Here is an 11,940-nt window from a genome sequence, read left to right on the forward strand (position 1 = left end):
CGCTAGCTTCTTGAATATAAATTTCAATGTCAACCGCAACCCACCCTGGGAAAAGACACTTGTTGAGCTATATTTGTTGAGTTTGATTACTACTTTTATACCATACGCCATCCGCTATTATAATTTTATATGGTAAATTGAGGTGTTTATGGGACACATCTATGTTAAAAAGATGTGTCTAGGTGGTCATTGGCAAGTTAAAATGTTTACCGTTGATCTCAAAATGGATTATTTATGTATTTGACCTTTATTTTGGCTTAAAAATTTCATATTTTTTTCGGCTCAAAAGCCACGTGTCTTCATTTTATTTGTTTCTTTTCCATGAGAGTCGCGTGCCGACTTCATGCATTTTATTATTCCACTCTCACATATTTGTCAACTTCAAATGTTATCTTAATTGAAGTGTTTAAGTGCAAACAAAATAAAGAAATTGCACGAATTGCCTTTTAAATGGGCTGGACTTTAATTTTTGCCATTTAGCAATTGAATGTATTCCTGGTTGGACATAAGTTCTATAGTCTTATAATTTCGCGGGGCATAAGTATATATTTTTTGTTGTAGGATATTGTGATGCAAAAATACATATTTATGCCCGCAAAATAGTTACTCCTTCGTCTCAATTTAAGTGTCTTAGTTTGTTTGGACATGAAGTTTAAGAAAAAAGGAAATTTTTTAAATCTTGAATCAAAGATGTTTATAATCCTTTATATTTTGTCCCTTAATCGTAAAATGTTGGAATGAAAAAACGTACTACATATAGAGAGAGACACTCTTTTTAGGACAGATCAAAAAGAAAAATAAGACAGGTAAATTGGGATGGAGAGAGTATCTGTTATGAGGGGCAACAATTAAAGACTAGCACAAAATAGGGGCATAAGTGTCAATGACCCCAAAAATTATGGTAGATAATTTTAGGGAGTTCTAAGTTCGGGACAGATTTACAGCATTAGTTATAGATTCAACAATACTTGATAAATTTAACTCAAAGTTTATATTTATATTAAAAAAATCACTCAATATAAGCTCGTAAATTGACATATTACAAAGAACCCCATGGACGTTCCCAAGAAGTTCTTGATGTTCCATCAAACGAATTGAGAAGTGATGAGATATAGAATAAAATAAAATAAAAATTCTTTGAAAAGAAAAATATAAAATCTCAAATTCACAAGGAGGTATGATGATGATGAATGAAACACTATTAAGTGGCTGCAAAAGCCAAAAGCCATGCCCAATTGCCCATGGAATAAGTGATGATGAGCCCACTGGTGTTAGCCACCTGTTTATGCAATCAACGTGCTGCACCCCTTCTTTTAACTGGCCCAATCTCAAATATCCTTGTCAGTTCTTGCACACATTTCCACACAATTATAAATATAATATTTTTTTATCTACGTTACTTACAATTATAAAATATTTTATTGAATTTAATACCAAATAAATAAATAAAATATGAATAAACAACTGGATATAGCAAGTCAAATTTGATTGTTGGTGTGAAAGTTTGTACCAATAATTACCATCCATCCATAGTCCTAAAGTTTTGAATTAAATATTTAAATAATCTAATATTGGTATCGTACCCAATTGTTTTGTAATAGATCCATTTGATGGTGTTTTCTGTCTGACCCAAAAAATCTGTTTTGTAACTGCCGCATTCTGTGTCCCAAGGTATTTGATTTAGAAGTCAAAATTACTTTTAAAGCATAAACCAGAACTTGGCAATTACTACTCCACTGGTATTGTGACAGGATGAAAATATTCGTCTTTAATTTAAGATTTCGAATTCGAATTCTGATAATGACAAGATCTCCTTAAGGAGCTTTTTTAGAAGTGAATCTATGTGTAATTTATTAACTCACGGGAAAGTTGTAATTTTACTTGAACCTTATATATGTATCGAGAAAATCAATAAATCTATAAGTATTTAATTATTAACTCAGTTAATATTATATACTAATAACTTGATATTATTGTAGGAACTCATAATAAAGTTAAATTCTAAACTTACCTCTCGTGCTTCTCCCTTATTGGACACTACACATGGCGAATCCAAATTAATCAAACAATAAATTTCGGACAACAAAGAGTTAAAGAAAGTAATAATCCAACACGACATTCATATAGAAGAAAAGTCGATTGTATAGAACTAATATTTCGTTCTCATAACTTTAATATTTTTCATAATAAAAATTTAAAATAATTCCCATTTAAAACTTGCTTTGATACTTGTGACTTCTTATTTTACATAATTTTGTAGTAAAAAAATACTTTTTGAGAAAATTGACTAAATACATCGTACTTATCATATACAAAAGAGATCTCTTCGTAAATTGGTAAAACTGTCAAACACCAAAATACTTCTCTCCCATAATAACAATAACATCTTCTTCAGTGTAATCTCACAAAGTGACGTCTGAAGAAGGCAGAGTGTAAGCAGACCTTATCCCTATCATGAATGTAGAAAGGCTGTTTTCAAAAGATGGCTCGACAAAAATATTTCTGAAAGTGAATAATTTTTGTTAATTTGGCCAAACAACTTCCAAGATTAGAAGTGGATTTACTTTCTTAAATTCAGTGATCAAGATCACACACAAAATGAGAGGAAGGACAAGTTAATTATTCTCAGATATAAACCGACACGTGTCCATCATCCAGAAAACCCTCATCTTTCATCAAATCCATAACCCTCTCTCCTTTCCTTTTCTTCATTTCTCCGTTATTCCGCCACCACCACCTTTTCACTCTTGTACACTCACTATAAAACAACCTTCTCAAAACTAGTAATCTCTCATAAAATTATGGGCTTCAATTTCCTTCTATGCTGATTCAATATTGAGCTCCCAAATCTACAGAAAAGTAAACACAGGAGTAATACTACTATTTTTCAGATATAGATATATATATATATATAAGTGTATATATACCATTTAAATCTGTATGTGTAGATTTTATTAATCTGAGCTGGACCCATTTTAGATCTCCCTAAGTTAGTGTCTGGGTTGGTTTTATTTTTCCTGTTTTTCTTCTCCTATCTCTTCTTGATAATAGATATACACAATATATACAGTGTATATACACATTTTAACTCTGTATGTGTATCTTTTTTCTGTTCTGAGCTCGACCCATTTTAGATCTCCGTAAGTTAGTATCGGGGTGGGTTTTATTTTTCTTCTCCTTTTTTCTCTCCATCTCTTCTTGATAATAAATATACACAGTATATACAGTGTATATACACTTTGTAACTCTGTTTCTGTAGATTTTAACTGATCTGAGCTCGACCCATTTGAGAAATCCGGATTTTAGTATTTGGGTCGGTTTTGTTTTTTCAGTTTTTCTTCTTTTTTTTTCTTGATCTGTTCTTGATTTTTTTTTGTACAAATTGGGTGGTATTTGGGGAATATTTTATATATATAGAAGGTTTAATATAATCAGTTGGTGGTTTGAGATTAAGAAGTAATTTTTTGCTGATTTTAGTAATTTTTAAGGTTCTTGAAAAGTGGTGAAAAAAATGAGTGTGAGTATGGAGGAAGATGTTGATTCAACTTCAAAAATCCATTTACCTGCAGATATAGATTGGGAAATGCTTGATAAATCCAAGTTTTTTTTCTTAGGTGCTGCACTTTTTTCTGGTGTATCAGGTGCATTATATCCAATTGTAGTGTTGAAAACTAGGCAACAAGTTATGAGTACTCAAATTCCATGTCTAAAAATGGCTGTATCAATGTTGAGAAATGAAGGTTATAGAGGATTTTATAGAGGATTTGGTACTTCACTTACTGGTACTATACCTGCTAGAGCACTTTATATGGGTGCACTTGAAATGACTAAAAGTAACGTTGGAACTGTTACAGTTCAGCTTGGGTTCTCCGAGGCATCGGGGTCCGCGATCGCCAACGCTGCTGCAGGACTTGCAGCAGCGATGGCGGCTCAATTGGTGTGGACCCCGGTCGATGTTGTGAGTCAAAGGTTAATGGTACAAGGAAGTGGAAATCATGGAAATGGATTGAAGTGTTATAATGGTGGGATTGATGCATTTAGGAAGATTGTTTGTAGTGATGGATTGAGGGGATTGTATAGAGGTTTTGGTATTTCAATACTAACTTATGCACCTTCAAATGCAGTTTGGTGGGGTTCATATTCTGTTGCTCATAGAGTGATTTGGGGTTCAGTTGGTGGCTATTTTTGCAAGAAAGATGAAAGTGGTGGTTATAGGCCAAATGGGATGGCTATGGTGGCTGTACAAGGGGTAAGTGCAGCTATGGCAAGTGGGATTTCTGCATTAGTAACAATGCCACTTGACACTGTGAAAACAAGATTGCAAGTATTAGATGAATGTAGTGGTAGTAGGAGGGGACCCACAGTTTTACAGACAGTGAGGAATTTAGTGAAGCAAGGTGGATTTGGTGCTTGTTATAGAGGATTAGGTCCAAGATGGGCATCAATGTCCATGTCTGCAACAACTATGATTACTACTTATGAGTTCCTCAAGAAACTATCCACCAAGAATCAAGGTAGCTTTGGTTGAGTGATGAAATCTTTCCTTGATACGACGCGAATCTGAATTAGTCAACCAGTGGGAAAATGGAGCCCACGTTGGTATGGGAAAAATGAAGCCGTGTTTGGTAGGAATCACGGACTTTCTACGTCTGCGAGTCTGGATTAGTCGACCGGTGGATTTATGTACGGTGTGAATTTGGATTAGTCGGGCGAGTGAATTCCGGAAAGTAAAGCAGAGGTCACCTAAAAGAGAAGGGAAAATGGAGAAAGATGTTCTATATTTTGAATCCTTTTGCAGTTTTTTTTTCTTATGTTTTGCCTAATTGTACTAACCCAATGTAAATTTTGTAAAGATGTAGTAGCAATGTTATGTTAATATTCTGTGTCTTTCATGTTATGATCACTACTTATGAGTTCCTTAAGAAACTATCCACCAAGAATCAAGAGAGCTTTGTTTGATGAAATCTTGCATTGACATTGAGCACAGAAACTAAAGAGGAGAAATGGAGCCCTTCCGGGCACGTTGCGAACCTGAATTATTCTGACAAGTGAATAGTGGAGGTTTATACGTAAAACAAAAGGGAAAATGGAGAAGATATTCTAGATTTTGAATCCTGTTGCAGCTTTGTTTTTTCTTATCTTTTGCCTAACCCAATGTAAATTTTGCAAAAGATGTACTAGTAGCAATGTTTTGTGAGCCATTTTCGTTGTCTTTCATGATGTCTCTTGTTCCACTACTATCCATATTTATAGTAAGATGTTCCAATCTATGAAAAGATTGGAACTTTCTAATGTAAATTATGAAAGTGAAGTTACTTGAAAGTCAGGAAATTGAGGAATGGCCTCTTGCTGCATGATGCTCCTCTTCACATATCTATTATCTATATATTGGAATTTGTGAAACATCTCTGGCCTTGTTATTCTTTCCCCTTTTCAAAGTTAAATACGTTTTGTGTTTGTGTTTGTTTTTGTTTTTTGTCAATGCCCTGTTATCCATAACAAAAACAAAATAGTGGTCGTCTGATTTAGCAGATGATGCATGTGATTATGTGAAGTAACTGTTTATCTAGCAATTGGGAAGTGGTTTCTTTAGGTTCTAGTTTTTGGACCCAATAAAATGACCTTTTTCTAAGCCACTTTATGTCAAGTGGATTTGGCACTTTTTGTAGATTCTTTTCTTTTCCTTTGCTTAGTTAAACAAAACAAACAGAGATGAGATAATAAATATAATCCCCTAGATTTCCAATACTGGAACATATTAAAAATCTATAGGGGTCGGTATTGGTTGGTTGAAAGCCTGGAAAGGTGTTGTGGTGGGAAAATGGTTGTAAATGAATCTGCCCAGTTTTCGAAAAAATGCTTGAATTGTTTATGAGTAACAAATAAAAAAATGATAAGTCAAAAGTATTAGTAATAAATTCTAAGAACTGCAAACTACCTATCTTAAAGATCTTATTATCACTTAGATATTTGTTGAAGAGGGCAATTATATATTACTACTATACATGGAGATTTGAGATTACCACTGGAGTAGTAAGTATCTTTCTATTCTTAATCTAAGGTCTCGTATTCGAACTTATTCATCTACATTGGGAGTATTTTACCTTTAGATTCATCTACATAGAAAGTATTTTACCTTAAAGTATAATTTTTCGACACAAATCTAAATTAATCAAACACGAATAGAAAAAAAAGATTTGAGATTTAGAGTCCGTCAGCGGAGAAGTGAGCCATGAAGTGTGATTGTCTCTGTCCATCATGAAGAGACAACACCTCTTGGTCAGAGGTTATGTCACTAGTAAATGGCTCCTATTCCTAAATCTACCCTTTGCACCTACTAAATATGATTAAAGAATATAAATGTTGGGATGAGGTCATTTGGTTCTTAATAATACTCTACATACTTACTGAAAGTGTGTCATTGTTTTCTTATTAGTTGGTCTCAAAATTAATATAGTATTTTATATTTAAAAATAATTTAACTTGATTTTTTTATTTTGCTCTTGATGACAAGCTTTTATAGCTATCCAAATGTTATTTCATACGTATTTAATACAGTATATTTCAAAAGCCTTATAATCATATAGTAAATATTATTACTCTTGTCTAAATTTATGTTTCATACTTTTTTTTTAGTCTATTCCCAAAAAATTATCATACTTCTTTTTTTTAAGAAATAATTTAACTTTAAACTTCTTATTTTAGCGTTTATAAGATGGTTTGGCCATACAAATGTCTATGATTTGTTTTAAACCACAAGTTTTAAACGTCTCTTTTTCTTTTTAAAATTTGTGTCCAGTCATATATACAGTCACATAAATTGAGACAGAGGAGATATAAGATATTTTGACACCATCAATTCCAAAAGTCTTAGTAATTTCTTGTTATAACGTTGTATCCAGTTAAACTATACCATATAAATTGAAATAAAGGATATACTTTAGCGTAGATGGTCCAAAATGTCTCTTAAATTTTTTTTTTTTTTTTGGTCTTCCATTATGTTTAGGGTTGTTAACCCAGAATCAAGTATTATTTGTGTTGAGTATATGCCAATAACTAAAATAATTTTACCCTCATACATCAAAATCTATTTGGATAATTTTTTCTCTATAAAATAGTGTGTGGCGACTAGTGCATGTGAGAAGTTAATAGCCTTAGTTCAATAATGATTCAACTTCTTTCAATATCCAAAGATAAGACAAGATAATGATCGAGTTCAATATATTTGTTTGCAAAGTAACCATAAAATATAGCCAACAACCTAGTTAAATACGGAGAGCTAGACTTGTTAATGAAAAAATTAGTTAAATTTGGAAAAGTCAAGTAGCTCTCCTGTTCTGGGTGCCCAATCTCAAAGATACCTTATCTTTCATAATTAGACGTTGCTTATTTTCTCTATTTACTTGATATATTTCGTTTTATGTGATTGATAATGAAAATAATACTATCAAAGTAACAGTTGAAAGGAAGGGAGGCAGAATTGTTCAATAAACTTCGGGGTGTTGGTGAGATAACCTGTGGAATTATTTTATCCCGTGTTTAGTTACTGTATTAATTACTAGTGAATTAATCCGCGCTTCGCGCGGTATTGGAAAACCTAACAGCATTTTGCATAAATTTTTTTATAATACTCAAATATTAAAATGTGGGAAAAAAATTAGGTATTGTAAATCATCAAATTCAAATGGATTAGAACTTGTAATCAATTTACTATTCACGCTTAGTTGTATATACTTTTCTAACTTTTATTTTCTTTTAATTAATATATAGATAAAGTTTAATTCCTTTATTCTTCTTAAAAAGCAGGTAATCAACAAAAAAAAAAAAAAATCAAGAAAAATTAATTCGTTTTGTAAGTTTGTGTATTAAAAACATGATCTTCCCTTTTACAAACAATAAATGTTTATTGGTATCTAACTCTAACTTTTTACTTCATTATAAAGTTGAATTCTAGTGGTTTCATAATTTTCTTCTTGATTAAAATCTAAAAAAGGTAAATAAATAAGAAAATACGAACCTGAAAAAAATACAAAACTAATTCCATCTGACCCAAATCAAGTATCAAATTGTATGAATCTTTTTTTTTTTTCTCCTTTCCTTCTCCCTTCTTTTTATATATCTTTTTTTCCTTTTCCTTTTCTTACTTCCATTTCTTCTACTCTAACTCGTTTCTTTTGAAAGTTTCTTCAAAATTCAACATACTGCATTAAATAGAGAGATTATTCACAAGAACTTAAACAACAATTTCAAGCTTCAGTCTCTTTCAGAAATTAAAAAAGTAAAACTTACATAAATAGCTACCTTTTAGTAGCTTGTAACAAGAAATAGCTATAAAATTGTTATTTACTAAGCGTAGCTGTTTTTTAAGTTGAAACGCGTGTATTTCATTTTTTTGAAATATACTGAAATACACGGAACGTCCGACACTGCTGAGTAAAATTAGGCCGTATTTATGGAAAAGTTTTTTTTTTTTTTAAATTCAGGGATTCGTTTAAATCTACCCATTAATCACGCGTAATGAATGTTCTTCCATAACAGATTACGTATCTCTCTCCACTTTTATCACAATCAAAACCTTTTGAATTCAAAAAATACTGAAGATCTAAAAAGATCCAACTACAGAAGTATCTCTTTGAGCTCTGTTTTCTACATTCGAATTCTTCAAAATCAAGTCGAAATACACTCAATAAGATACGAACGAGTGTATATATGGAATTTTAGTGAAGATCAGATTTGTATTTCAGATTCTACAAAAGGTATGTTTCAAATTTTCAATGATTTGCGTGATTTTTTTTAATTCAATTTTCTGTGATTGGAACGATGAATTTTTTTTTCCAATGCAGTCAATGTTCTTCTAGTTTTGTTGAATTATCAAAACGAAACATGTCAAGCATAACAACAGCGATCAGACACTCCGGTTTTGGAATGAACAGAATTGCTTTGTTGATTACAAACTAGACGCAGTTGTCTTCAAAGATTATTGTTCATACGGTGAATTGGTTGAAACTATAGCAATTCAGTTAGGTGTTGATATTAGCAGGAAAACGATATCAATAAAATATGCTATTGAAGGAGACAACATGCCAATTGAAATACGCAACAATATGGGAGTAAGGGTGTATGTTGAGCTTAAGAGAGAAAACAGGGGATTTGAAGCATATCCGTTGTGCGTTAGCATAACTGATAATGATCTTGAGAATTTTGTGTCCGGCGAATCTGCAGTTGGAGATGATATGTTTCAACTTGAATTTAATGATTATATGTATGCTATGGACGTAGTTGATTCAAATGATTTGGATGCGTCGGATTGTGCTAAGGCTGTTGTTTTATTTCAAAACAACGATGACTTGATAATTTCAAGCAAGGAACATAAGGATGTTTTTGTTGATCAAATCTACAAAGATAAGGACACTCTGAAGAATGTTATGGCGAATTATGCAATTCGAAAAAGATTCAATTTCAGGATGTAGAGGTCGAATGCCGTAAGGTATGTTAGTCACCTAAAAATATGAAATACATTGAAATATACTATGAAATACATATGAAATATATTGAAATATACTAAGAAATACATTGAAATACAGTGACGTAAACTGTTGTATTGCCATTACATTTCAGTTGGATTTAATTAAATATAGTGAAATACGAACTGTTTGAATTATTTAATTCCATTATCTAACCATTTCAGTATATATAGACAATGTATTTATGATGTTGTATGTGTTTGAAACTTCAATCTGACTGTTCTTTTCTTGTTTTGGATTATGTAGTTACACTCTGGTATGCTGTTCAACTGATTGTCATTGGAAATTCAGAGCTTCAAGTATTGCGAACTCTGAAATGTTCAGAGTGAGATCTTTTTATGACGAACATACGTGTCCATTGAAGGACAAAGTGTATTCCCAAAGGCAAGCAACAAGTTGGTTGATTGGTGCGTCAGTTGTTAAGCCAAAAATAGCAAATCACAAGAGGAAATATACACCTGGTGATATAGTAGACGATGTAAAAAATGAGTATGACGTTAATGTTTCTTATATGACGGCCTGGAGGGCTAGAGAAAAGGCAATGAATGAATTAAGAGGGGAACCAACAGAATCATACAAGAAGTTACCGGGATATGTCTACATATTGGATAAAACATACCCTGGATCACATGTGAGAATGCACAAATCACAACAAAACGAGTTCTTGTATTTGTTTATAGCACTTAAAGCGTTCATAAAAGGCTTCGAATGTTGTAGACCAATAGTTGTAGTAGATGGTTCCCACCTTAAAACTACATAACGGTACTTTTGTATCAGCCAACACGTTGGATGGTGCAGGTAGATGCCAAAATGTTTAAATACATTTTTTTCTGTTTTTTGGTATATTTCGTTGTATTTCATTATATTTATAATGTATTTCAAATATGCTTTATGCTATATTTCACTGTAATAATACACAAAAACATATATGTGCAGGTAACATTCTACCATTGGCATATGGTGTGATAGATTCAGAGAACGATAAGTCTTGGACCTGGTTCTTTGAGCAGTTCAAACAAGCTTATGGGAATAGGGATAACATGTGTGTTGTATCAGATAGACATGAGAGCATCATTAAGGCGGTGAGTAGAGTGTATCCAACTGTGCCACATTTGGCGTGCATATGGCATTTATGAAAAAATGTGACCATGAAATACAAGTCGAATGGTGAAGTATTGAGTCCTGTATTCTATGCACTTGCAAAAGCATACACACAGGCTGAGTTTGATAAGCTGATGGAGAAGATTGAGAAGGTTGATTTTCGGGTAAAAGAGTACTTGGAGGATGCTGGAAGGGAAAAGTGGGCTCGACTGTATTCACCCGTTAACAGAGGATGGACAATGACGTCAAATATAGCCGAATGTATTAATGGAAAATTGGTAGCAGCAAGAGAGTTGCCTGTTTTCGATTTTCTTGAAGAAGTGAGGAAGATGTTTGGGAGATGGAATTGCACTAATAGGAGGAACGGTACATACACATTCACAACACTTGGGAAAGCATTCCAGCAATTATTATCAATAAACGAATGTAAATCTCTACGTATGACGGTATGTTACTGTTTATTTTGTTGAAGTCTGCCTACATATATTTCAGCATATTTTAGAAGGTACTTAAGTAATTCTGTTTGGATTGTATATTTCCATGTATTTCATATTAAGTAATTCTGTTAATATTCAATGTATTCTGGTCTGACACATTTCGTCTTGATTAGGTTGAACCATCAACTGAATATGTGTATACCGTAAATGATGAGGCAAGGCGATTCATAATTGATCTTAAAAAGAAAACATGCAGTTGTCGGATGTTCCAAATGGACGAGATACCATGTCCACATGCATGGGCTGTATTGAAGAGTAAAAGTCTTATGCCTGATGAATATTGTTCAGACCTATTCAAACCAAAGACAGTGATTAAGACGTATGATGTGCCTGTGGATCCTCTGCCTGACGAGAGAGTGGAATATTCCCAAACACATAAGCGATGAAGTTGTTTTGCCACCAAGATACAAGAGACCCCCGGGAAGGCCAAAGAAAAAGCGAGATAAACCATTAATGGAGACGATGATTGGTAAACGTAGGAATGCTTGTAGTACTTGTGGACGTCTTGGTCACAATAGACGTTCTTGTTCCAATGAGCCACGTAAGAAGTAGATGTTTAGATTGCAATTATTTTTTTTTTAAAAAAAAATACCTTATCCCCAAAAATATTAAATAAAGAAATTTTTGGTTCATCGTTGTATTCTGTATTTTTTGTCCTTCATTTTCATAAATAATATTGCATACAATTCGGTGTTAACGGACATTAAAATGAAAAATAAGTGAAATGTTTAAGAAATATTAAGTTGCATTAGGACTGGAATAACCAGAAGCAGGTGCTGGAATACAACCCTGATATTTTGTATTTCACTATAGTTCGG

At 32.6% G+C, this 11,940-nt stretch overlaps 3 protein-coding genes across 3 annotated transcripts; all 3 read left to right on the forward strand.

Annotated features, from left to right (window-relative positions):
• Nucleotides 1-2,601: 2,601 nt before the first annotated feature.
• Nucleotides 2,602-4,897, forward strand: LOC132604237 (uncharacterized). Its single transcript, XM_060317658.1, has one exon. It carries the CDS (start codon nt 3,512-3,514, stop codon nt 4,526-4,528), a length of 1,017 nt encoding a protein of 338 aa, XP_060173641.1. The 5' UTR covers nt 2,602-3,511; the 3' UTR covers nt 4,529-4,897.
• Nucleotides 4,898-9,080: 4,183 nt separating this feature from the next.
• LOC132601907 (uncharacterized) lies at nt 9,081-10,660 on the forward strand. Its single transcript, XM_060314957.1, has 3 exons — nt 9,081-9,466; nt 9,771-10,261; nt 10,461-10,660. Exons 1-3 carry the CDS (start codon nt 9,081-9,083, stop codon nt 10,658-10,660), a joined length of 1,077 nt encoding a protein of 358 aa, XP_060170940.1.
• A 12-nt stretch (nt 10,661-10,672) lies between these two features.
• LOC132601908 (uncharacterized) lies at nt 10,673-11,508 on the forward strand. Its single transcript, XM_060314958.1, has 2 exons — nt 10,673-11,071; nt 11,236-11,508. Exons 1-2 carry the CDS (start codon nt 10,673-10,675, stop codon nt 11,506-11,508), a joined length of 672 nt encoding a protein of 223 aa, XP_060170941.1.
• The last annotated feature ends 432 nt before the right edge of the window (nt 11,509-11,940 follow it).

Source organism: Lycium barbarum, chromosome 7 (assembly GCF_019175385.1).
Source record: "Lycium barbarum isolate Lr01 chromosome 7, ASM1917538v2, whole genome shotgun sequence".
NCBI classification, from domain to species: Eukaryota; Viridiplantae; Streptophyta; class Magnoliopsida; order Solanales; family Solanaceae; genus Lycium; species Lycium barbarum.

What these genes read in the sequence shown, in the direction of transcription:
- LOC132601908 (XM_060314958.1), top strand. Translation starts at nt 10,673, where the DNA reads ATGAAATACAAGTCGAATGGTGAAGTATTGAGTCCTGTATTCTATGCA. An exon ending in GTAAATCTCTACGTATGACG is followed by an intron (nt 11,072 to 11,235) that starts GTATGTTACTGT and finishes CGTCTTGATTAG; the next exon opens with GTTGAACCATCAACTGAATA.
- LOC132601907 (XM_060314957.1), top strand. Translation starts at nt 9,081, where the DNA reads ATGCCAATTGAAATACGCAACAATATGGGAGTAAGGGTGTATGTTGAG. An exon ending in AAAAGATTCAATTTCAGGAT is followed by an intron (nt 9,467 to 9,770) that starts GTAGAGGTCGAA and finishes TGGATTATGTAG; the next exon opens with TTACACTCTGGTATGCTGTT. An exon ending in ACCAATAGTTGTAGTAGATG is followed by an intron (nt 10,262 to 10,460) that starts GTTCCCACCTTA and finishes ATATATGTGCAG; the next exon opens with GTAACATTCTACCATTGGCA.
- LOC132604237 (XM_060317658.1), top strand. Translation starts at nt 3,512, where the DNA reads ATGAGTGTGAGTATGGAGGAAGATGTTGATTCAACTTCAAAAATCCAT.